The sequence below is a fragment of the Podarcis gaigeae genome (assembly GCF_964106915.1).
Source record: "Podarcis gaigeae genome assembly, chromosome: 7".
Classification (NCBI taxonomy): Eukaryota; Metazoa; Chordata; class Lepidosauria; order Squamata; family Lacertidae; genus Podarcis; species Podarcis gaigeae.
In genome coordinates this window covers 45,235,813-45,260,813 of record NC_139683.1, presented here as the reverse complement: position 1 = coordinate 45,260,813, position 25,001 = coordinate 45,235,813, and the positions used below count along the sequence as shown (strand labels likewise).

The 25,001-nt window shown below is 44.5% G+C and overlaps 2 protein-coding genes and 2 long non-coding RNA genes across 14 annotated transcripts in view; 1 reads left to right on the top strand and 3 right to left on the bottom strand.

Moving 5' to 3' along the window:
* The first annotated feature begins 1,457 nt into the window (after positions 1–1,457).
* Positions 1,458–15,317, top strand: CABYR (calcium binding tyrosine phosphorylation regulated). 3 transcript variants are annotated; one of them, XM_083748271.1, is made up of 6 exons: positions 1,462–1,709; positions 2,905–3,087; positions 3,572–3,625; positions 6,181–6,486; positions 8,904–9,545; positions 15,212–15,317. In XM_083748271.1, the coding sequence occupies exons 2-5, from the start codon at positions 2,940–2,942 to the stop codon at positions 9,536–9,538; spliced, it is 1,143 nt and encodes a 380-aa protein (XP_083604397.1). In that variant the 5' UTR covers positions 1,462–1,709; positions 2,905–2,939; the 3' UTR covers positions 9,539–9,545; positions 15,212–15,317. The 3 variants fall into 3 exon arrangements, with proteins under 3 accessions (XP_083604396.1, XP_083604397.1, XP_083604395.1); XM_083748269.1 differs by having other exon boundaries at positions 1,464–1,709; positions 6,181–7,371; positions 9,405–9,545; XM_083748270.1 differs by lacking the exon at positions 3,572–3,625 and having other exon boundaries at positions 1,458–1,709; positions 6,181–7,371; positions 9,405–9,545.
* On the bottom strand, positions 9,585–13,736 carry LOC310848801. The gene is made up of 2 exons (XR_014566620.1): positions 11,364–13,736; positions 9,585–11,129 (listed from the first exon to the last, which is right to left on the bottom strand). It is a non-coding gene; the product is annotated as an uncharacterized lncRNA (long non-coding RNA).
* Positions 15,318–16,345: 1,028 nt separating the features above from the next.
* OSBPL1A (oxysterol binding protein like 1A) overlaps positions 16,346–25,001 on the bottom strand; it is a 162,891-nt gene continuing 154,235 nt past the window's right edge. For 5 of the 9 annotated variants that reach the window (XM_083748239.1, XM_083748233.1, XM_083748237.1 and 2 more), the window contains 2 exons: positions 24,409–24,499; positions 16,346–17,522 (listed from right to left, as the gene is read on the bottom strand). In XM_083748239.1, coding sequence (XP_083604365.1) covers positions 17,420–17,522; positions 24,409–24,499 — 194 coding nt within the window. In that variant the 3' untranslated portion in view covers positions 16,346–17,419. Of the gene's footprint in view, positions 17,523–20,081; positions 20,106–24,408; positions 24,500–25,001 lie in introns of all 9 variants that reach the window. The other 4 variants (XM_083748236.1, XM_083748232.1, XM_083748234.1 and 1 more) reach the window with 1 other exon arrangement.
* Positions 18,424–20,075, bottom strand: LOC310848797. The gene is made up of 2 exons (XR_014566616.1): positions 19,451–20,075; positions 18,424–18,807 (listed from the first exon to the last, which is right to left on the bottom strand). It is a non-coding gene; the product is annotated as an uncharacterized lncRNA (long non-coding RNA).

Below are 25,001 nucleotides of genomic sequence, written 5' to 3'. Positions count from 1 at the left end.
TTGGTCCACAATGTTCAAAATCAGAAAATACGTGACAACAAAAACCAGAACACTGTGAAGCCTCAAAAGCTTACATGAACTCACCAGTGGAGATCTGTGCCTGCTATGTTTCAGGATCTCTTCACATACTTTATTTTCAGGTGCACACAGAAGTCAATGTAGCAAATAAATGTTCGGAAAGCACATGCATCATATAGCTATACTCACAGAAGCGGATGCCAACAGTCCCCTGTTGACTTGCATGCAACTTGTTAATTTGTTACCACAGAGCCTAGGGCTTGCAGATCAGAAGGTCGGCGGTTTGAATCCCTGCGACGGGGTGAGCTCCCGTTGCTCGGTCCCTGCTCCTGCCAACCTAGCAGTTCGAAAGCACGTCAAAGTGCAAGTAGATAAATAGGTACCGCTCCAGCGGGAAGGTAAATGGCGTTTCCGTGCGCTGCTCTGGTTCACCAGAAGCAGCTTAGTCATGCTGGCCACATGACCTGGAAGCTGTACTCCAGCTCCCTCAGCCAATAAAGCAAGATGAGCGCTGCAACCCCAGAGTCGGCCACGACTGGACCTAATGGTCAGGGGTCCCTTTCCCTTTACCTATGGCCCTTGGAAGGCGCTCAAGCAGTGAAATTATATGGATTTAATGGAGCTAGGGGAGAACTTAATGCTGAATAGCTGAGCTTTTCACGTTTATATAGCATTTCTTGACACATTGCAAGTGGATTTGAAAAGTCAAACTTTTAAGAAACATGTCTTTTGTACTCATATTCACATGCCTCCTGTTGTCAATTTGTATGCATGCAGACATCCATTTTGTTGCTGCTTATTTATAAAGCACCTTCAAAATACTGGAAGGAGAGAGGTATGTGTCTTCATGAGTGTGCAATCTAACCTTTGACAGCAGTATGAAGATACATTTTATAGGGGTGGGAGAAGCATGTGTTACAGATTGTAAACAATCTTTTCAGACAAAACAATTTTTTAAAAACACATTCCACCTTGCCTTCTGCTCGCTATTTTATCGCCAGAGGAACCCTGTAAACTGGGTGAGGCTAAGATGCGGTGCTTTGCCCTAAGGTCCGCTAGTGAAGTTCATGCGAGTGGGGATTTGAACCCTAGGCACTATGCCACACCGTCTCTAATTGCCAATATAACTTGAATTTAAATGTGGGGAATTGCCTTTTGCCAGCACGGGGTCGGCCTCTTGTTGAACACCACAGGCTTAATAAGAGCTTCCCCCAGGTAAACGAGCGTAGCCAAGTCAGTTTCACCTGGGAATGCAAAGTGAGGGACATATTAATTCTCTGTACTAGATAATTCGTCACGTGTAAAGCCACTGGCGGGTTTTTTATTGTAATAATGACGCGTTTATGTAACGGCCGTGTAATAACTGCAGCTGGACGCCCGACGCCCTAACCCGCTTCGCGCCTGTTTCAGTGAGGCGCGCGCTCATCTCGAGTTGGCTGCGCTGAGGGGCTTCGCGCGTATATCTAGAGTAGGCCTGGCGAACGTCGGAGCCGGCCTCCCCGCCCTTTCCTTAGCGCTGGTCTAACTCGGCCTTTGTGACCTCACAAATGCGTGCGCTCTAGCCCCGCCCACCAGGAGCATCTCGATATAAAAGGTCCGCCGGTCTTCTTCGCCGCTCCAGAGGAGGCTCCGGCAAGGGGCGAGGCGGGAGCTTTGGCGCAGCCGAATAGCGAAGTATTTTTTAAAGAAAGGTCGGGCGGCTTTCGAGCCAGCGGCGGTTTGGCGAGCGAGGGAGCCACCTTGTGGCTGATGAGGAGAATGAGCGGGTTGGATGGGTAGCAAACAAGGAGCCGAGCGAGGGGCGGCTTCCTGCGTGCAGGGCCGCGAAGCTGGGCGAGGGGCGTGCAGGGAAGGGCGTCGGAGCCCGGGCCCGAGGTCTCGGGAGCGGCGCCCTACTACGGCTGGATGCTTTATTTCAGTTGTGGTTACCCTCCCCACAGGGAAGACTCCCAGCACATTTCTCTGCTATTTGTGTCTTATTATGGCATAAACTTCGTGGACCACTTTGTCCACTTCATCAGATTCATATGTGTGTGTGTGTGTGTGTGTGTGTGTGTGTTTGTGTTTGTGTAGATACACACACACACACATATTTAGGTCTGAGTAGAAATATAGCTGGAAATACAATGCAGGTGTGGTGATAAGGATGTACTTAACTGTTTTGTGAATGTGCATAATTCATACTTTCTGCATTTTATTTCCCTTGCTGACCTCACTTTTTACACCCCCACCCCCCAAAATTCCCATATGTATTCTGTAACTCAGTATAACACTCCATGCACATGATAGAAGCTGATTCCATATTAAATTTGTTAATCTGTAAGGCATTATAAGAGTTCTGGACATCTTCCACCTGTTGCTATTTACAGGTGTGATTCAAGTGCATACCTGCAAATTCAGGTGGTGCGTTTTGTGATTCGGAGAGTGATGGGGAAATACCTTGGAAAGTGAGGTGTGTAACCCTTTGCACAAACGTGCAAACAAATCAATAGGAATGCTCAGTAAATGGGTTTGGAAGCAACTTCTGTTGTTTTTGCTGCAGAAGTCTAACACCTCTTGAAATGCTATCTTGTATTGATTTTTGTTAGCTGCCTTGGGAGGGTTTACCCTAATAGGCAGAATATAAATGCATGAAATGACATCATTCTACAGCTACCCTTGGGGGTGCAAGTAGTTAGCAGTGTGAACTGGACAAAGAGTGAGGTGCAGATTGCAGCCTAACATGGCCTCCCCTCCAAAAATTCCCATAAGAGGTCTACACATGTCCACTAGAGGCCCTGAAAAATCACTGTGAGTGATACCTTCCATGTGGGTTATGGGTAGAAAGTAGTTGTGTAGATTGTAGAAAACACCAGTTTTTTTTCATCCAGTTTCCTTTCCTTACAGTTGTGAAATTGCAGTATTGTCTTCAAGTGGCAACAATGCATACCACAAAGCCCAGGATGGTGGTTCCTTATGGCCTCAAGACTCTACTTGAGGGAGTGAGCAGAGCAGTTCTGAAAGCCAGTCCCTCTAACATTACTGAATTTGCTGCTGTGTATTTCAGGGAACTGATACTTTTCCGAGAAGGTTTGCTTTTCTTCTTTTTAAAGTTAAATACTAGTTTATAGAGGGACGCAATGGGGTGAGCTCCCGTTCCTCGGTCCCTGCTTCTGCCCACCTAGCTGTTTGAAAGCACGTCAAAGTGCAAGTAGATAAATAGGTACCGCTCCAGCAGGAGGGTAAACGGCGTTTCCGTGCGCTGCTCTGGTTCGCCAGAAGCGGCTTAGTCATGCTGGCCACATGACCCGGAAGCTGTACGCTGGATCCCTCAGCCAATAAAGTGAGATGAGCGCCACAACCCCAGAGTTGGTCACGACTGGACCTAATGGTCAGGGGTCCCTTTACCCTTTACCTTTACTAGTTTATAGAGCAATTCAGTGACATTATGGACTAATAGTACTGCTGCAATGGCTCCAATTTGTAAATTGTCAGCAAAACACCCCCTCAAGCCTTTTTAAAATCTGATATCCTGAATTATAATTAATTGGCTTTTCCCACCTTTTCTTTCCAGACCACCCTAATTTAGACATTAAAGACCTGGTGAGAGAGTTTCATATGACTAGAGGTAAGACATTAGCAGCAACGCAATAGTTCTTGGGGCAAGAACTAGCACAGGCAGATGCATGCCATACATTTAAAGCACAGCCAACACACAGTTAAAGGACATGACTTCCCCCAAAGAATCCTGGGAGTGGTAGTTTAAGGGTCCTGGGAATTGTAGGTGGGGGGACTACAGTTCCTGAAATTCTTTGGGGAAAGCAGTCTGCTTTAAGTGTGCATTGAATCCACTTTATGGTGTGGATCATTCCTGCCTTCCCTCCCTCTTTTTAAAAGAAATACACTGAGGGTGCGATTTGAAGTGGAAGCTTGGCGTGGGGGGAAAGGGGCTCTCCTCCTCATCCCATTTTCCAACTGAAACTCACCCCATACAAGAAAATGCAGCTTGGGAAGGGTGCTTTTCACCCTGGAAAATCAAATAAGAAACCCTGCTTTTTTAAATGTTACTGAATTAAATATGAAATGTGTCAAATGGAGCAAAACATTAATTGTTAACCTTTTAATTGCAGTAAAAATTGTCCTTGTAGTGGGGGGAAATCAGCAATCTTGTGTTTTTGCACATGTGTTTTTAAATCACTAGGAATTGTATGTATGGATAAACTTTAGACAGTGTATAGAATATATTGACAGGCACTATGCAAACTGTATTTCTTTCTAAATGATAGCCTGCAGTTTTTGTATTGGAATCATCATTTTGGGTTAAAAAGACTTGATATCTCTGTTTAGAGAATATTGAACCGTATCATTAGTAATAGTAACAGTTGTTGTTATCAATTCTAGCAATAGAAACCCCTTTTCAGCCACATCAGTCTTCCACTTATATCATAGCCTGAGTCTTGGAATCTCATGCCTTTTAAAATATGCTACACAGCAGAGCCGTTGCTATGGGGGTGGAGGAGACCTAGCCAGATTTTTTGCCCCGGGTGAAGCCTTCAGAGGGGCGCCATTGATGCTTCCAGCCTCTCTGTGTGTACACAAATGCACATGGTCGGGTGTGTGTATGTGCCAAACTGGGTCTTTGACCTGGGTGAAATAAAGCCTAGTTTCGCCCCTGTAAACAGGATCACAGAACTACTGCAATGTGTTATTCTGTCTCCCTCAAAAAGGGATTATAACTGAGGCAGCTAAATTGGATTTGGAGAGATTCCCTGTTAAATGGCAATTTGAAGAGACACTGTTTGAGTCAGCAGTCAGGGACGGTGGAACTTGTGGCCTTCCAGAGGTTGTTTTGATACAACCCCCACCAGCCTCAGACAGTATGGCCAACAGTCAAGGATGGTGGGAGTTCTAGCCCAGCAACATTGGAAGGCCCCACAGCTTCCTCATCCCTGGTAGAAAATTGACTTGTATGTTTGTGGAAAATATGCTGCAGGTTGGGGAAGTTTATTCATGCAGTCACAAAATACCCTGTCCCCAAATATGTCCCTGATCTATGTTGTAAGGCAGAGGTGGCCGGAAGGTAGAGCTCTTGAGTGATTCACAGCAGATCCATGAGGATTCTGATGCCCAGTTGTTTAACAACAACGAAAAGGTCTCCCCTGCTTTCTAAATTAGGCTGCTGAGTGGATGCGAGAGGAAAACAAGGAGTGAATAGTGCACATGCAACTTGTCAAATGGACATGTGGCCACAGGGGGGCAGCCTCCTCATAGTGGCTATTTAGGGTTATTCGGCCTTGAGATCAGGTCAGGTCCATCAGGTCCATGACCACTATTTGGTAATAGTCCAGAAGCAGATGAATTGTTTTAAGTAGAAAGGATCCACTTACGATTTGTAGGAACCTGGGGTTTATAGAAAGTGGTGCTCAGCAGACACCTTCCATAAAAAACACAGCTGCCTAATACTGAATCAGGCCAGTATCTACCTCAGTATTGTTGATACTTGACTAGTGGAAACTTCCCAGGGTTTTGAATAGAGGTCTTTCCCAGTCCTGCCTGGCAGCAGTGGGGAGCAAACAGTGGACCTTGTATATGTATTTGTTCATAAAAAACCCCACTTGCATATGAAAATTAAATAAAAAATAGCAAAGTGGTTTGCAACAATTACATCTGTACAATTGAAACCACATTAAAAATATAAAAATCACAGATCATGAGCTAACTATTACAGGAAGAGGTTTTAAAAAATGCTTGCTCTGTCACTGAGCTGTAACCCCTCTCCAAAGGAAATAAGTGGTTTTATGGAAAGGGATTAATGTTGTCTAGGGCATTAGGGCATTTCTTGTTCGGCATTTAAAGTATAAAGCGAAAGTATTTTAAAAAGCCAGTCTTTGGGGAATTGCAGAAAACCGGCTCCTATTGTGCAGCCTTGAAATGACAAGTGGACACTATTTGGCAGTTGAATGTATGGAACAACCTCAACGTTTCACAAGCTCCATGTTAGCCGTTCATTGAGTCTCCCAGCAATTAATAAATGTTAAGCTTTTAAAACTAAACTAGGAAGTTGGTGGTTTTAAGCAACTGCAAGTTGGTGGCTTACCGAGAGAGAGAGAGAGAGAGAGAGAGAGAGAGAGAAAGCGCTTTAAAGAGAAAGATGTTTAACCTTGTTTCCTGTTCACCCTGCAGTGGAAGGATGGGCAGAAGGGACAGCAGGAGCGGCACAGGTGCCCCGCAAAAGGGCTGATGTGGGAGATGCATATAGGCCAGAGGTGGACACGACGGCTCCGATGAGTGACGAACCGAAACGGAAGGAGAAATCGACTGACACAGAAGAGGACCAGATAAGTGAAGAACCACGCCGTGAACAGTGCACCAAGACAACCCAGTACCCATCGACCGTGGACGAGTTTGTAGACAGGGCTGGGGACGAAAAGGGAGCTGGGCTCGCCTACGTCCCGGCTGATCCAGCCCAGCTGGCATCCCAGATGCTAGGTAAAGTTGAACCTGTTTCTTCCGAAGCTGAACTGAAGGATGTGGCGGTCTCAGTGCAGACGCTCCCTACCTCATCCCAAAGTGTAGAGAATCTTGCTGCTTCAGTCACAGAGGCCCCACCACCCTCACCCGCACCGGAACCTGCCCCTGCCCCATCGGAAGTAGCGCCTGCCCCTGCAGAAGAGGAACCGCCTACCCCCGCGGAACCGGAACCTGCCCCCGCGGAACCGGAACCTGCCCCCGCAGAACCGGAACCTGCCTCCGCGGAACCGGAACCTGCCCCCGCGGAACCGGAACCTGCCCCCGCAGAACCAGAGCCTGCCCCCGTGGAAGCAGAGCCTGCTGCGCCTGCAGAAGCAGAAGCAGAGCCTGCTGCGCCTGCAGCTTCTGTACACTCTCTCAGGGCTGGGTCCACCACTCAAAGTCACACCTCTGCTCTTGGGGAGGTAGTTACCTCAGGCAGTCAGGCTGAGCAGCCACCTGCCGACGTAGCAGATCCAGATTCCTCAGACCCCTTGCTGGAAGAACAGCCGCCCCCGCCACCACCACCACCTCCTCCTCCTGATAAAGACCCATTGCAGGCTGAATCTTGTTCAAGTGAAATTGAGCTCACATCAGACATACAGCTCACCCCCATGTGTGATGATGATCCCAATGCTGGTGGAGAGCCCCAACCACCACCGTATGTAGAGCAGTTTCCGCAGCAGATAGTAATTCCTTTCGTAGACACTGTAGCATGTCTCTTTAATCCGCTGATGGCTTCACAGAATGCAGGTCAGTTTGCTAGTATTCTAGATCCATCTGCAGATGATGCAGAATGTGACCCTGACAGGATGGATACTGCAGAGGAACTGAGTTCAGCTGATCCAGGTTTTATTATGTCAGGTAAGAAAGTCAAGATATTTCTGAAAGCTGCCTATTCCATGTTGTAGTGATATTATTGCTCCATAATCAACAGATGGCTCCATCTCCTCAAATGCACTTGTGTCCATAGCTCAGCTGAGACTGAGGTCACACCCACACTGTACATTAAAAGCACATGGCTCCCCCCCCCACAAAACTGGGAACTGCAGTTTACCTCTCACAGAGCCGCCAGCACCCTTAAACTACAATTCCCAGGACTTTGTGGGGGAAGCCATGTACTTTAAATGAATGGTGTGGTTGTGACCCCAAAGGCCTTGTGCTGGTACAGTGCCTTGGGGACTGGAGCTTTAATTATTTAAATGCAAGTATCTATGACAGTGCAGTGCTGAGATAAGTGATTGGTCACTTTTGCTTTTAGGGAGTTACAGAGCCCACAGCACCTAACTGGAATGTGCATGTCTGGAATTGTTGCCTGTTTTTTCCAGGTGCATGGTTGATTGTGAGTAGGCCCCAAAACGTACCTTGCGTGAGTGCCAGCTGCCCCAATTTTCTGCTCAAGTCTTGTATCATTTCCTGCAAGCAGACTGGGCAGGAGCAGGATGACATTCAGCGGGGAGTTAGGCCAATGCCTTTTGGCTCTTCTTTAAACCATGATTATTCCCTCTCACAATAGACTATGCATCTTGAATCAAAATTACACACATGCTCACAGCGGTTAACAGAAAGTGATGTGGGTGACCGTGGCTTCAGGTTGTGTTTTTTAAAAAACGAACAAGTATTCAGATGCTCAGCCATGGCACTGCTTAGGTTTTTGCATTTAAAAGAAATGGTGGTGGTTGCCTGGGCTGTCCCATTAGGTCTGGTCTACTCCAGATTGTTGACAGAGAGGGGACTAATCGCTTCTTGCTGAGAACTGCAGATCTTGCTGCAGCTGGAGGATTGGCTTACAATGGTGACACTGTTTCCTCTCATTCTCTGTTCTCCCTCCGTAAGAAGTGTGTAGCCCACTCCTGTTCTCAAGCTGGAGAAGCTCTCCTAGCACCTTTCCCATGGCCTTGGTGTGCCCTGCGATGGCACACTATTCCCTAGAGTCACTTCCCATTAGAGAGGTATAGGTAGGTAAGGTCTGGAAGCATCTTACAGAAGAGAGAATGCCGAAGGGGACAGGGGTTAGAGGAATACAAAGGGTTGGCATGGCTGGACAGGACTTGTGGTCGAGGAGACACTTTCAACCCATGATCTTTGGGTCACCCATACGAAAACAGTATCCTTACAACCAACAGAAGTACCTAATGACAAAAATTGCCCCCCAAAGTTGTGAATCTGATACTTTGGATTTATTTCGAAAATTATGAGAACCGGTTCTTCTGCTGTTCTCCATTTCAGCCATGCCAAGGTCCTCCCTTTTGCCTTCAGGGATTCTCTCCTCTCTGTAGCATCCTTTCTTTGTGGCATAAAGTTGTGGGTAAGGCTATGCAATGTGACTGCAGTTCGTACATCCTACTAGATGGTCTTTCATGCCAGCAAATTTTCTTTAAATTTTTATTTTATAGCCATGGCAACAAGCGAACCAGGACAACCACCACCATATTCTAATGTGTGGACTCTCTATTGTCTAACTGATATGCATCAACAAGGTCGCAAGTCACCACCACCTCCACCACCCCTTCCACCTGTTGGAACTGGTGCTCCTGTTCCTCAGGCAACCCTATTCATATCTAGTGGTAAGGACCAGCCGCAGTATCTACAGCCGCAGATGCTACAACAAGGCCAACCACCACAAGTGTCCTCTCCAACTTATGTGATGATGGAAGAAGGGAAGAAGGGAAATGCACCACCTTTCATTTTAGTGGGCTCTTCTGTTCAGAATAAACAGGACTGGAAACCCATACCTGGCCATGCTGTCCTTGCACAGCAGGATACTGGCGGGACTGTGAGGAGGTTCGCTACGATACCCGTACCAGTTGCCAGGGCAGCAGATCCGAAAATGGCCAATCCCAATTTTAACTCCGCACAGGATAGCGGCAGGCCTCCAACTCCAGTTTTTCTTTCAGTTGCCATACCACTGGAAGATGTGATGAATGGGAAGAAGGGCTCAGGAGCTGGGGATAAAGCACCCTTTGCAGGCAGCTATGGTATAGCAGGAGAGATCACATTTACTACTGCCTCTGTGCGCAGGACAGAATAGCAAAAGGGTAAGTAGATCAGTTCACTTCATTTTTTTAATGGTTGGTTGGTTGGTTGGTTGGTTGGTTGGTTGGTTGGTTGTAGAGATGTATTCTGTAGTGGGCTACATTTCTAATATGCTGCAGCCATTCTGGGATCAGAAAGTTTTCTTCCAAGGTTGCAAACGGGGGGGGGGGGGGGATGTCCGCTAACCCCATATTTATTTTATGCATTTCCCTCTAGAGAAGAAGCTGTACCATTTTCATATTGGGAACAGTGAAAAATAAATAGTAGACAAGTAGTTTATTTTTTAAGGGTTGTCAGCTGCTGAAAATGGGACACTAAAATAATGTTGGAATTCTCTGCACACACCTCAGTTGGCAATGACCATAAGCTTTCAACTTGGAACTCAAATCCTACTGATTTCAAAGGATTGTATTCCCAGGTGATGGCTCTGATGCAAAAGTCTGTGCTTAGCTTCTGTTTTTTATGAAACTTAAATTCTGTTCTTTGACTGTTTGGCAGAAAAGTTAAAAGTTTGGAAATTGAATACCTTCCACCTTGCCCCACAATTCATTGGTAGGACTTTTGTATTCAGGAAAGGACTTGATGCAGGTGTAAAGAAACCTTTGGCCCTCCAGATTTTGCTGAAGTACAACTCCCACCAGCCTCAGCAAGCATAGCCAGGGACGATGGGACTTGTAGTGCATGGAGAGAGTGGCTTAGTGCGTAGAGAGGGTAATGGCACATGGAGCACTGTGTTGTGCGCATCTGTTCCCTGCCCAGTTATGCACATGGGACCCTGTTTCCAAGGACATAGTGCTCTGAGCTGTATGAAGGTGCTGATGCCATTCACATCTTAATTGGTTTGGTGAGTGTGTCCCTTTTTCACAGATGCAGTGGCAAATCAAGTGTTGTTCATAGAACATTTAAAAAATACTCAACAAATGACTGAAGGGATATTGCTGATTTCCTTTGGAATGTGCATTTGGCCAGTTTCTAAGAAACAGGTTTGAAGCTTGTGAGCCCCCTTGCTGAATCTGTTGTCATTTGCTTTCTTTTTCCTTCATGTGCATTGTTCGTTATTGGAGACTAAGTTTGGGTTAGAAATTTGACGAAGGTCCATAGAATACTTGCTGCAAGTTTTCTACATTGCAGAATTAATGAAGAGCTATCTTTAAAATAGAGGGTGGCATTCAACTAAGTTATACTGAGAGCAGATCCTTTGAAATTAATGAACATCACTAAATTGGGCCCATTCATTTGAATAAGTCAGTAAAACTTAGTTGAACGCCACTCAGAGTTATTTTCCAGCTGCTATTGCATGTGAAAGATAAAAGTAGTTTTGTCCTGGTTTTTGTTGTTGTTGAACTTGAAAGTATGAATAGGTTGCTGGTTTTCTAGAGATTTGCTGAGACGTGCAGATCAGTTCCGTTCTTTTTAACAATCCATGAAATTCTGTCTTTGTTACTTCTGAAAATCTTACCCGGTTTGCCCTTGCTTTGATGCTTTAGAACTGCTGCTCTGTATTAAGGATGACAACCAACAGTGTCGGCCTGCTTGTGGAACAGCTGTCCAGTTCTGACACAGACCTTACCCATCCACTCCCACCCCTACTCCTCACATGATCAAAACAAAAAAATTCCTTCCAGTAGCACCTTAAAGACCAACTAAGTTAGTTCTTGGTATGAGCTTTCGTGTGCATGCACACTTCTTCAGATACTTCTGTGTATCTGAAGAAGTGTGCATGCACACGAAAGCTCATACCAAGAACTAACTTAGTTGGTCTTTAAGGTGCTACTGGAAGGAATTTTTTTGTTTTGACTATGGCAGACCAACACGGCTACCTATCCTCAACATGATGTTGGATGTTGTCTAGTGTATTGTTTAAAAGGACGCATGTCATAGTGTTGAGGGCCAATTACTCAGTGTATCAGGGTGTATGAGAATAGCCAAACAGGGAGGGGGAAATAGTAGACTTAAATAAATTTGGGGATGATCTGGGGTTTGTCAAAGTGCTGGTGTTGTAAAATTCCAGTGATTAGGAAACAGTAGATCAGTTCCTATAAACATGGTGTAAATGGGTCAAATGCAGCTTTGTTGGCAGCAGATTTGTTGGCCAGCTTAAGCCACAAGGGGCTCAAGAGCTACTGCTGGCTTGGTGGTGTCATTCTAGCCTGGTGGGCCTCATAATGTAGATGCCTTCTTGTACTTAAAACAGTTCTGAAATAGTTCTCATCTTCATGAGCTGACCAAGTAGTTAAAGATAGCATAGCCTACAAAGGATGGGTGGGTGTAATTTAGTCCTATCAAAAAATTAAACCATGAATAGATGTGACCTGCAAAGATGGGCGCAAAGTAAACATACTTTTGGGAGTAGTTTCCAATAACATAGGTCACAAACACCCTAGACATTTAAAGCACATGATTTCCCCCAAAGAATCTGGAGAACTGTAGACTTACAATTCCCAACACCCTTAACAAACTACAGTTCCCAAGGTTCTCTTGGGGAAGCCATGTGGTTTAAATCTGCCTTACATGTACTTTCCATATATAGCGTGGATGTGATGAGAGCTGACAGTTGCATCAGTACAAGGCAGAAAGCCAGGTCAGAATTAGAAATATAGCAGGTAAAATATTTGCAAAAGTGTGCAGTGGTGGCAGCTTTCTGCTAAGGAGAATTTTACATTGGGAAGGGTGAGGGTAGACCACTTGACTTGCAGGCAGAATGTCCACAGTTCATTCCCTGGCATCTCCAGCTTGGGTTGTCTAAGAAACCCTGGCATGCTCCTGACAGTGCAGACCAGGTTGGCAGGGGGCATGCGGAGAAGGTAGGTTGGGCTCTACTGGTAGATCTACAGTTGTTTGACAATGGGAACAAAATTCATCTCCCTGATGAAATTAGGAAAAGCTAAGGGGAGGAGGGGGACAGGGTCACTAGGAGTGGATTTTTGTGTAGGGCAGCAATTCCATGCCTGAGCTTGGAATTAAATAATTCAATGCCTGTTTTCTCACGTTATTCACATACAGATGTATGTCAGGTGCAGGCAGGGCTAAAAGCATGGTTCTGTTCTGCAGCCATCACAATTATGTCCCACCTGTAAGTAACACGTGAACAGGGTTAAGGCATCTATTAAAACACCATGTTACTCCTATAGACTTGGTGCATTCCCACCTTCGGTGTAGACAGTATCAGTTTACTGCACCAAAATTATACATAAACATCCATTTCCTTTAATGTAGTAGTTGGAGGTGAAGGAAAAATTTCAGGCTCATAGCCTGGCTAAAAGCTTGGATGGGGTGGGGGTGGACAACACAAAAGTAGATACTGGTACACATTAATGTTTTACTTGTATTCATTAAGGCTATATAAAGATGGTGATAATGATCATTACTTCTGTTTCTTGCACAAGCTCTGCAGTAATGATAGGCCAGCTTAGAGGGGAACTATTTCTGGGGTTGCCAGAGCACAGCATCCTCCTTCCGCCTTTTCCTCTGTTCTCCACCTCTCTTTTTCATCCTTCCTTCCATCTCTCACCCCCCTTCCCCCAATTCTTTCCAACCACCATTCTTTCCCAATGTGTTCTCAGGTCCTCCAACCAAAAAATTTACTCTCCCTTCCACCTTCCCAATAACTACGTGTCGTTACACGATTTTAAATTTCTCCCTCAAAGTGAGACCTGACTGTCTGATCTTTGTAAGCAACTCTAGAAACTTCTTTAGGCTATAGAGATGCTAAAATGCATCATTTTCCTGTCAGTTGTATAGTATTACAGAATAAAAACCTTCATGCGTCAGAACAGTGGGATTTGTTAAGATTCTCGAAGCATTGGGCTGTATTCACAGGCTAACAAAAAAGTAAAAACTTGATTCAAGATAGATAGAAAAGAGCAATCTTTTATTTAAAATGGGGTAGGGATCAGATTATATGAAAAGGCTTTTCATAGAAGAGCAGGCCCATTCCAAAGGCCCATCTAATCCAGCATCCCTGGATTCACCCCAATGGAAACCAGGTTCAAAATGAAGCCCACAAGCAGAGTTTGAGGCTAATAATGCTTTTCTGTTAAGTCTCCATCAGCCTATTCAGAGACAGACTGTCTCTGAACCTGGAGAAAGAAAGATAGCTCAATTGATAGCTGTATGGAACATCCAGATTAGAGGCAGGCTAGCTCTTGAGTAAACTGGCATTGTGGAAGGGGTTTTTAGTCTCAAATCCTACACCTTCAAAAGCGTCTGTTAGCCAGTGGCCAACACTGCATGATGAGCTGTGTGAAGAGGTCATTTGTAAGAATCACAAAAACTTATAAATTGCTTTGAAAAGCTGTAAAAAAGTGTGATTCTGTGTCTACTCAGATTTGAGTCCTACTAAATCCAATGGGACATGGGACTTACTCCCAGGTATGGCTGTAGCCTTAATTTCCTATTTGCTACGTGTAGTTCAGAAGAGGTTAGGAAGATGCTCTGCCTTAGCTTCCTGTTCCCATTTGGGTGGTAGGACCATGACATTTATGGAAATCATGTCTCTCTCCCTCCCTGTGTGCCCCTTCTGGTTGGCACTGGTTGCTATGTTTCAGCTGGAAACAGGGAGCACCAAACTACTGTAATTGTAATTCTTTCTCCTGGCACCCTTCCACTTGTGCACAACAGACTGTACTTTAAAAAACAGAGTTAATAGAATCCCTGCTGTCTGTCATGGCAGATAGGATTGTGAATCACTTGCACAAAGGAAATTCTCTCCCCAACTTCAGAATTAACATCAGCAAGGGCTTACTAAATCTCTGCCTCTCTCCAGGCAGCCCTTGCATGTCAACAAAAGCCTCCAGAATTTGCTCTTCTCTGCTCCCCCATAATCTCATTTTCATCCCACATGTATTTGCCATACTGGCGGTGTATAGGTCTATAGATTCTGGTCCCAGAATACATCTCTCTATATCTGCTACCCTTGGAGTTAAAGATCTGTGGAGGAGGTCTTGCTTCTGATGACCCAAGACAGGGCATTCTCTTCTACTGTGCCCCATTTGTGGAACTTTTGTTGAAATAAGATAGTTCTCTGTTTTACCACTCTTTCATCACCCAGTGAATATGCTGTTTTGTTTCTGTAGTGGGGTAGAGCTGAGATCCAGTTTGTCATGACCGTGTTTGATTGTAGATTGCTGCAGAGATTGTTTTTTAATGCATATGTGATGAAAGCAAACATACAGCTGAGGGTGGGGATGCTACAGGTTAGCCACCCCCTTAAGAGGATCGGAAATGAGTTGCAGAGTCATTGTGCCCTCACTCTGCTCTTGCATGTTGCTGCTCTTTCAAGGTTCTTGTTCAGCACCAGTCAGTTTGCTGTGACACCTGAATCAGCAAAACATTGTTCTCACACGGCCTCAAAGCCGAAATTGGAAACCTACTTCAAACTGTAGTTTCCAATTTCTTGCTGCAAGGAAGGCCACAGAGCACATGCTTTGCTGGTTATAGTTCGGATGCTCAAACCACTGATTTCTCTAGTTAAAAGAACTTGGTTTGTAGGGCTGGGAACGTCCTCTGGCTGCGATTGTTTGAGAGTTGCTGTCAGATTAGAATGCACTGAGTTAAGAGTCCTTATCCCTTTCTGCAAGAGAATGCGGTAGAGCATATGCGCCGATGTTTTGCTACTGCCATGAACAAAAAATGCTAAATTCACTGAGTAAACCTTTTTCCCTCCCAGATTGAGAAGAGGTGCTGTTCAACATTTCACCCCAGAATGGAAACCTGCATCTTTAATTAGAAATTGATTAACTAATACACGCAATAAAGCAATGCAAGCGCTCTTATCTAAAGACTGTTTTTTAAAAAGCATTGGTATTTAGTTTTAAGACTAGTAATCAAGAAGTAGTGAACTAAAATCAGGACACTTTCCTCATTTTGACCTTTGATCTGAGAAGTTTAAAATGGACTGCTAGGGAAAGAAAGTCAAAATGAACGTTGCCTTTATCGTTATACAGTTCCTAAAGTTCAGGACACTATTCCCTTCCCAGTAAGTTGTTACGCTACCTGGAAGGCCCTTAGTCAGAAGTCTTATGACTGGGTGATTGACAAAATAGAACGTCATGTCCAGGAAATACAGAATGAGGGCATGAAGATTCCATTCAACTGCAAAATGAAAACAGGCTCTTATGTTTTGTCTCTTCCATTGGTTTTTCCATCCCAAGGTGGGAACTGGGAAGCCTCCACCCACAATTTTTGGGTGGCTGTAGTAGCAGGACATTAATTGTGGTCATTCTGGCAATTCCGAGGGCTTGAGAGAGAGGGGGGCAGGCAGGCTAAGCTCTTATTTCAAGTTGGACTTTGGATATATAGAGAAGCGGCAGTACTCACTGCTCCTTTGTAGTTCTAAAGCCCATACTTAAGAAAGAGGCTAATTATTTCCCTCTCTCCAAGTTCCCTGGTATGGCAGAAGACTTTACGAATGTTTAGGGGCCCCATCTCTCCTGCCCAACACAGTGTCCTTTCCCACCTCAAAATTATACAATATGTGAAGCAAGCCTTTGCTGTATGCTAGACAACCTGGGGCAGTAAGATAGTTGTGGGTTACCATTGGCCCTCCAAATAGGCCCATTTGGACTAACATGCTCTCACCCCCCCGCCAGCAGTATGGTGGGAAGATAAATAATAGGACTTCTATAAAATTGCTGAAATTAGGATAACTAATCTCATTCATTTTACTATCTTAACTATTCAACCAACAATATGCTTTAGGGTGAACGGATTCAATAAACATTTTGCAAAGCTTAAAAAACCCACCCTTTCCTGGTTTGATACCCCACCTCCCTGAATGCAATAAAGAAATTCTGGCCATGAGGCAGTTTAAAGTCTTTATTAATAGCAATTAAATTATTCAGTTAACACTATACTTCCAAACAGCAATTAAATTATACAAGAGCAGCAAGCCCTCTGGAATTTATGTACTCACTTTTATACAAATATATAATCCCATAAAGTTTAATGTACCCCAAACAAAGGGGTAAATCTGCTGTGTACAGTAGTTTCAGAGCTGCCTTGCTGGCTTTGAAATGCGCACAACTTCCTCTGAGAGTTTGCTTCTGACAGCAAATACCCATTATCCACGCTGTTGCTTAGGACCAGTTCCTCCCACCTATGATAGTGCTGAGCACATCTTAAGTGCATTGCAGATTAAAAAAAAAAATACTTCATTTTAGTTAAACTTTTAAAGATTTAAATGGCTCTTAATTCCATAAAGATTTGAACATGGTAATAAAAGTTGTAAGAGCAAATTCAAAACACTGCACTAAACATGGAATAGACATTTCTGAGTATTTTATACCAGTTAATCCTACTTAGTATCTGGAGATGAATGGGAAGAAGAGCGGGCTGGTGCAGAGAGAGTAACATTTTGAGCTAATAATCTATAATCCAGTATTTTATGAAGTAATGGAACGTCACTTTCAGAAAGTTGAGTCATTCTTCTCAAGAGTGGCATGCCCTTCTCTGCCTCCAAGCCATGGTAGTATTGCATTTCCCGAGTGTGCTTTTGATAATTGTTTCATAAGAGGCTTCAAATTTCCATTATGTGAGCAGATTATCACTGACCAAAGAGAAAGACAGAATACCTAAAGGGTTTCTATTTTCTATTTGACCTGGGTGGGACGGAACATGAGTTGCACTGTTTTTTCAGCAAATATAGTTAGTGCTCTTTCTCCCTGTAATGGATGTGGTGTATGCATATTATACATGGGAGTGGACAAAATCTCCTCCCGATAATCTTGTGCTACCATAATTGCTGCAGAAGCTGCTGAATATAGTACATTCAATTAAAATTCAGAGCTGGTTTTTTCTCTAAGAGTACAGGAACAAAGAAAAACACTGAAAACTGATTAAGACTTGTTTGTGTTAGTCTCGGACTTCTCGATGCAGCTTAATAAATATCAGGCAAGCTGAAATAGTTTCTGTCCCAGTAGTTCCCAGAGTAAAGCCAGTCATGCCCACTGGTGTATGGATTCAGCCCTTGATGGAACCACCTGAAAAGGAGGGAGAAAGGTCACATGCTTTTGAACATAGTATCTATATTCCAGTCAATGTATGTTTGAGCTGCCATATATATTCTAGAAACAATGGAAGTTCAATACAATTATCTTCCTCGCTATCTACTTGAGCCACTGTTTCCCCTGCTTACTACGTTTTGAATTAACCGAGAGAAAGGGAAAATTAATTAAATTTATCACTGAGTGAGAAAGACAATTAGGAGGCAACTGTTCTGTGGCCTCATTTCGGGGAGGGCTCCAAGTACCGTATTTTTCGCCCTATAGGATGCACTTTTTCCCCTCCAAAAATGAAGGGGAAACGTGTGTGCGTCCTATGGGGTGAATGCAGGCTTTCGCTGAAGCCTGGAAAGCGAGAGGGGTCGGTGCACAACGACCCCTCTCGCTCTCCAGGCTTCAGGAAGCTATCTGCAAGCCTTGCAAGCCCGACGGGAGGTCCCGTGGGCTCGCAAGGCTTGCGGGCAGCAGCCTGCAGCCCACAAGCTCGGGGGACAGCGGGGAGGCGCAGCGTCGCCACCCCGCTATTCCCCGACCTGATCTGGAGGCTGGCAGGGGGGGAGAAGCAAGCTTGCTTTTCCCCATCGCCAGCCCCACAAGCTCGGGGGACAGCGGGGCAAGCCGCTGCCCCACGGAGGCTAGAGAGGCTCCTGCTCAGAGGCGTAGACAACAGGGTCATGTCAGGACACATGACAACTGGCTAATTATGTGATCCTGGAAGCTAGTCCTCCTTTTGCAGGTTAGTTACATGCATATCAGTCCATCTTTCAAAATTTAACAACTAGCAAATTTAATTGAAGCAAGCACCAAAAACAGCCCTGGAAAGAGAGGTGAGCTTCAGTTTCTTACAAACAAAAAACAGACACTGACCCATTATGAAAAAGAGAAGGTGACAGGAGGTAGGTAGCATTGTCGCTGCAACACTCTAGCCACCTTGCAATGGTCCTTCATACATGGCTCAGTTTAGCGTAGAAAGACAATATATAAGCCCCAGTTTATGAAGCCAGGAACAAGTGCTAGGACCAAGTGCTTCTCCCACCTCCTTGTGTGCTAGCCCTGCCATTTATTCCTGGCTTGTACTAAGGCACAGTTCTGCAGCTGGAACAGAAGGGAGACTGGCATAATACAAGCCAAAAATGAAGCAATGCACATCAGGGGAGTTGCATGGCAGGACACTTCTTAAAGCTGGAAAAGACTGTCCAAACTGGTCCAATAAGCGTTAGGGTGCTAGGAATAGGCAGAAGTGAGTACATACATACAGTGGTGCCTCGCAAGACGAAATTAATTCGTTCCGCAAGTTTTTTCTTCTTGCGAGTTTTTCGTCTTGCGAAGCACGGTTTCCCATAGGAATGCATTAAAAATCAATGCGTTCCTATGGAGACCGCTTGCCAGGCTGGCGGTGCGGAGAAGGGCTTTTCTCCCCACCGCAAGCCTTCAGCACAGGTATGGGAACAGAGGGGAAGGCGCACAGCGCTTCTCCTCTGTTCCCGGGGCTTGCAGTGGGAGGAGGGTTTTTCCTCCCCACCGCCAACATTCAGAACAGCATTCTGAATGTTGGCGGTGGGAAGGAAAACCCTCCTCCCACCGCAAGTCTTCAGGACAGCCATCTGAAGCCTGGCGGGGGGAGGAGGGCTCTCCGCCCCACCACCAGCCTTCGGAGGAGCCTTCCGAAGCCTGGCGGGGGGAGAAGGGCTCCCCACCCCACCGCCAGCCTTCGGAGGAGGTCAGAGGACAGTGGGGAAGACGCGCTGCGCTTCCCCGCTGTCCCGGAGATTTCCCTATGGGCTTTCGTCTTGCGAAGGAAGCCCATAGGGAAATTCGTTTTGTGAAGCACCTCCAAAACGGAAAACCCTTTCGTCTAGCGGGTTTTCCGTCTTGCGAGGCGTTCGTCTTGCGGGGCACCACTGTACATACTGCAAATAATCCAATATAAATTGTTGGGTCCATTTACTATTCTACTGCACCTTGTGCAAACTGAGTTTATATGATCATTTTAACAGGGAAGAAAAGTTGACAGTGAGTTTTAACACTATTATCCCTCCTCTGGTGAAGAATTACTGTATATACAAACCCACATCCATGTTTTGAAGGTTAGGTTTTGATTGTACTTCACAAAATTTGACAAATTGGATGTATTAAAAAGAATTGACAGGTAAGGAGAGAATCATCATACGGAGATTAAAATTCCTTCCATGATGGTATAAACTCACCCTTAAACTACCAAACAATCTTAAAAATTATGATACTGGAAAAGAATATATGCCTCTGCCTTTCCTTCCCAGGTACATATTAAGAAACCCTGGACATTAACATTCAAGGTCTATTTAAATAAGAATAACACCCCCCCCCAAATAAGTAAAAACCCAAAATCAGAATAGTCAATTTGGGCAAGCTGGAAAGCCGACAGAATTCTAATAAGAGGACCAAATTCATATTTCGAGTATCACTAATTTATAGGAACTGGAAACAATTTTAAGCCTTAAAATGCAAAGCCAATCATGTTAGGAAAGCAAGCAAAAAAAGTATCAGAAAACATCAAACCTGGGTCCCTGGGCCACTGGCTGACTTTTAAAAAGAGACAAAACATAATGCAACTTACAGCAACAATAAGACATTTGAATGAGCAAACCATGAAGGAAAGTGTAGAGTCTAGTGCCTGTTGGCAGCTAGCTCATGTCCCCTACTTTGCATAAGTATTTTTATGAAGGCAACATTTGGAAGTTTGTGTAAAAGCTATTATGCACAGACTGCTCAGTAGCTTCTGACCGAAGAATACACAAGGACACTCCCAAGTCTGGAGCCAGAGGAAACTTTCAGAAGCTTCTAAAGTTTTAATTCCTAACGTACAGCTTAGTTTCTTCTCAGTATAGAGGTACTTGATTTCTAAATAGAAACCATGTCTGGCAGCAACAGGACAAAAAGTATCTGGGAAAAAGTTCCTGGTGATGAATATTCGAACTGGCAGCTGAGCTTGGAGGAAAGTATCAGTTTCTCATTCTGTTTCCTTAAACTACGTTCCTGGGACTCAAAACCAGCATGAGGAAGTGTGCATGCTCCCCCTTCCCCCTGAAAAGCTCCTACGGCAAGTACCTTGCAGGAGGGAGAAGGGCACCTGACTTTCTGTGGTTGCAGCAGAGCCACAGCAAGACACCTCCCAGAAGAATCTGCACTGCACATAACAGTTTTCACCAGAGTACTATGATACCCAGCATTATGGCAAGTTATCACACGGGGTACAATTTCTAGCAATTCTCTGCATAATGTTTGTAAAATATGGTAGGCATTTAGTAGCACTGAGCAGTTCCATGTAAAAATACAACTTCTGTAGAAATAAATGCATAATTCAAAGTAAAGCATAATACAGCATGTTATCCGTCTGTTCACTGTGATAATAGTATAATATACAGGAGTCACGGTCCACCATTCACTCTGTTCACAGTTAAAACACAGGACTGGAATTCTTAAAGGGCATTTATTGTTATTGTTATTGTTTTTAAAAAACAATCTCACAATCTCCCTGCTAAAAATGTAGAGTGGGGCAAGGAAAAGGAATAATCCCAGAAATGGGGAAAAACACTTCCACTGGAAATCCATTCTGTCCCTGTTCACACCAACGCACTTGGCTCTTTACCAGGGATAATAAAAGTAGCCCAGAACACAGTCAAGCATTCATGTCCCATTAAAATCAACAATGTATCATTGTCCTAGCTACCCACTGATTTTTAAGAAAAAAGACTTGTCCCAATTCTGATTTTTACTACGCACTGACCAATGCAGTAGAAAGTTTGCATTTCTGAAACAGATATGATTTGATGCACTGCCCTATTCAGAGGCTGGAAGACCCTGCTGTTGCCTTCGGTGAGAAAGGTAAGGTCTGGGAGGTAGTTTGACTCATTTAGAAAATTAGTACTTTGCCATGTGGTAGGCCTCGTTTCCCACACTGACTACTGATGTGCCTTAAAGCAGCTTGTATTGCAAAACCTTGCCCCTTATCTTGCATTAAACATGCAATTTCACAATTTATTTTTACAAGCCAGAAACCTTTGTCATTTGTAACTTCAGCTGTTTTGTTTCAGAAGCAATTCATCCCATCACATTATTTGCACAATAGTCTAGGGTTATTTGGGTTCATTGACCGGTTTGCAAAGCAACTGAAACATCCTGCTGAATTTAATTATACTGAAGAAACATAATTTGGGCTATCAAGCCTCTTAGCCTGCCTGATATATACAGTACTTTCTTCTTTTAGGAAAACTTTTTTCATCTCCTGGAGTTTCCAATGCAACTAGATGAACTCCTATTGAAATGTTTTGATTTGTTTTTATCCCTATTTAGCAGTCTTTAAATCTCCCAATTATGAGATTTCTGGCTGAACTATTTTTTTTAACAAAATACAGCCACTGGAGCAACTGAATATTTAATACATGATTACTTTGGTGTTCTACCATTATAAAGCAAAAAATTGTATCACTTTTTAATAATGACACTATCCTGTCAGTATAACATCTGTGTAAAAGGACCAGAATGTGAGGTGTAAGCTGCCAAAATTTCAAATAAAACCTAATAAAAGGAACAACAGTTCAAAAATTTTCTTTGGAGTCATTTTTCCAGTTTTAGAAAGTGTTGCTTACTGGCAAATAATAATAATAAAAGGTATTTTAGAGTTCTATTTTGGGGGACTGAAACGGCTTCACAACCATTGTTATTTGTGAACATGCCCACAATAAAGGTACACTCAGTATTTTCCACCATTATGAAAGAAACATGCATGGAATATTAAATGTGGCAAAGAAACAGTCTATTTGACATATTACTGCATTCTGTATTTAGCACCAAAATCACCTTGTTTGGACTGTGTATACAAGAGTGTGTGCCTGCTTCCTTCAAGTTGGTATAATGTTGCATGTACTTTACAATCACAATAATCAAGTTCAATATGTTTTTACAATCAGAAGTTGTGGTTTAAATGCCTTTTTAAGAATGGGAGTGTAGGCTGCATTTCACAAGGTAGCTTTGCAACCCTATCATTCAACTTGCCCTGAGACACATTTCAAAACCAACTTAAATTGCAAGGATTATAAAAAAAAAACTTAACACTAGGCTGTCCATGTATGTATGTATGTTCACACAGATGCATGTATGTTCATAGGTGTCAGAGCTGCCCTAGGTCCCAGCTCACAAAGGACCAATGCCAGTTCTTGTTATATACAAAAGTCTTTATTGAAGTTCAGTTTCGATTTCAAAGCCGCGGCGCGCAGCTCTACGTCTTGAACTCTAGACCGCTGAAGCTCCGTCTGAATCTCCTCCCCCCAGGCACCAGTTTAAGACTCTAGCCCTGCTCCACCTCTTCCTCTGCTCTTCCCTCCTCTGGGTCCGCCTGTCTGCTGGGGTCTTGCCCTTTCTGGACTCTTCTGACGCTGAGTCCCCTGAGTCTCCCCCCTGCCTCCGGCGGGCTTTAGGACCTGGTTCCCAATCCGGGTTTTCTGCTGTGCCGCGCGCCTGTACATTTGAACTTGGCGCCCGTGCCCAGCCGGCAACCTTCCTCCTGACCGTTACACTCCTCCTGTCACTGCTTCCCCCTTCGGGGGGGCTAGCTGGGCCTGACCTCCCCTCCGTTCCCTCACTCTCCAACAGAGGCGTGGTCAGCCCTGACTCATCTTCTCTCCCTGCTGGAGGAGACGCTGGCCCTGATGCATGGGACTCTTCCCCCCCACTACGCTCTGGTGGGGGAGCTGGCCCTGATCTCTCGCTGCTGCTTCGGGAGTCCCCGCTGGCCCCTTGCTTCTGGTGCGTCCCCCCTGGGACCCCCCTTGCCCTGGCCATCGGCGCCCCCTTCTGGGAATCTTCTGATTTGCTGGAGAAGCTCATGGAATCTCTCGGGCCACTGTCATACTCCCCTACGCTGCCCTCCGATTCCTCCCCTTCGCTCTCCATTTCCTCTCTCCCCTGTGCCTCTGCTCCTGAGCTCCTGACAATAGGCAATGCATGTCTTTTACAATGAGGAATGCAGACCTCATGTTTTCATGGAATATGGGTGGAAGTATTACATGTGTACTGTGTTTGCTCGAGGTATGCATCTATTGGAGACTCAAGTGGAAAAGCACACCGATTAGTGCTGAGACTTAAGAATTGCACAAAAAAACCACAAACCCACCCTGAAGCTACTTCACAAGTTCAAAATGCAGACTCATGGCATTTATTGGATATGAATTCCAAATTTTAAATTTCAAGACAATGGTACCAAAATTATATTCCATCAGACTTCTTCGCAATTGTAATCCCACTCCTGTCCCAGAATCATTTAACTTGCTTGGGATACAACAGAGTATTCAACGGGAGAGTTTCCAAGTCTGCCAACCCTTAATGTTTTCAATCAAACACTGCTAGAGAGACACAGGAGGTCAAAAGTATCCTTCTTTCTAAATTCCCCTGGGACCAGCTACAAATTACTTCTGAGTCCCCACTGCTGGCCTAAAAATGCTAGGGATTTTCACAGACTCCAGTGTGGCTCTACTGGAAATAATTTGTTTATAAGTCTAATTCCACTTCTGAAATACAAGGGGCTACTGCTAAACCTAAGCACTTTTGAAAGCTTTAACACGAGCAAAACATCTAGTGAGTAATGACTGAAATTAGCAGAAGTAAGTAGTTAAATCACTGTTGTAAAATATAAGGCCTCTTTCGAAAATGATGGTGCAGTGAATTTTCAGACTATGAGCAACTTGAAATGCCAAAGTACTGCAGCACAGAAGCAGTGGACATGTGTAGTATTGCCAGGCACTCCCAAGTATGCAGACATTTAAAAAGAGAGTTAGAAAAAACATTTGTAAACTATTAAATCAAGTGCCTTAGCCCCCAGTTTACTGACCTTGTCTTCCAGTCTTCCTCTGACTTTGACCTGTTTTTACGAGCAGCTCTTTGTTTTTCTTCAAGCCTCTTCTTTTCTTCACTTGCAACATCTACCAAGAGACAGACAGAGAAAAGGCTGGATCCAACTGAAACATACGGAAGAATACGCCCAATAGCTGGAATCCTGCTATGTCAGTGACAGGGGTAGAATTTTAATGCCGTTTTGGTTGGCACAACTAGAATCTTGAGATTTTTGTGCAGTGGTGTGAACTGGTAGATAATTCAAACACCAGCTTCACTGTAATATTTCCCATGCTCCCAAATAATGGGACTAACTAAGAAATGATGTAACATAACAGACATGTAAGGTACATTAACTAAGGGCATGAGCAAAAGTCTTATATGCAACAGGACTTCACCTTCCTCTTATCCCCACCTATAGCACCTCTCATGCCTTCCAACTCTGCTTCAGAAGGTGTGTGTCCCCCCCCCCCCAACCCCCCGGAGCAGATTTTGAGGGTGTACAAAAGGCTGCCACAGGGGGAGGTGAAGTCATATTATGGGAGCAAAGCGATAGTGTTATGTGCAGTGATAGTGTTGGATACAACCCTG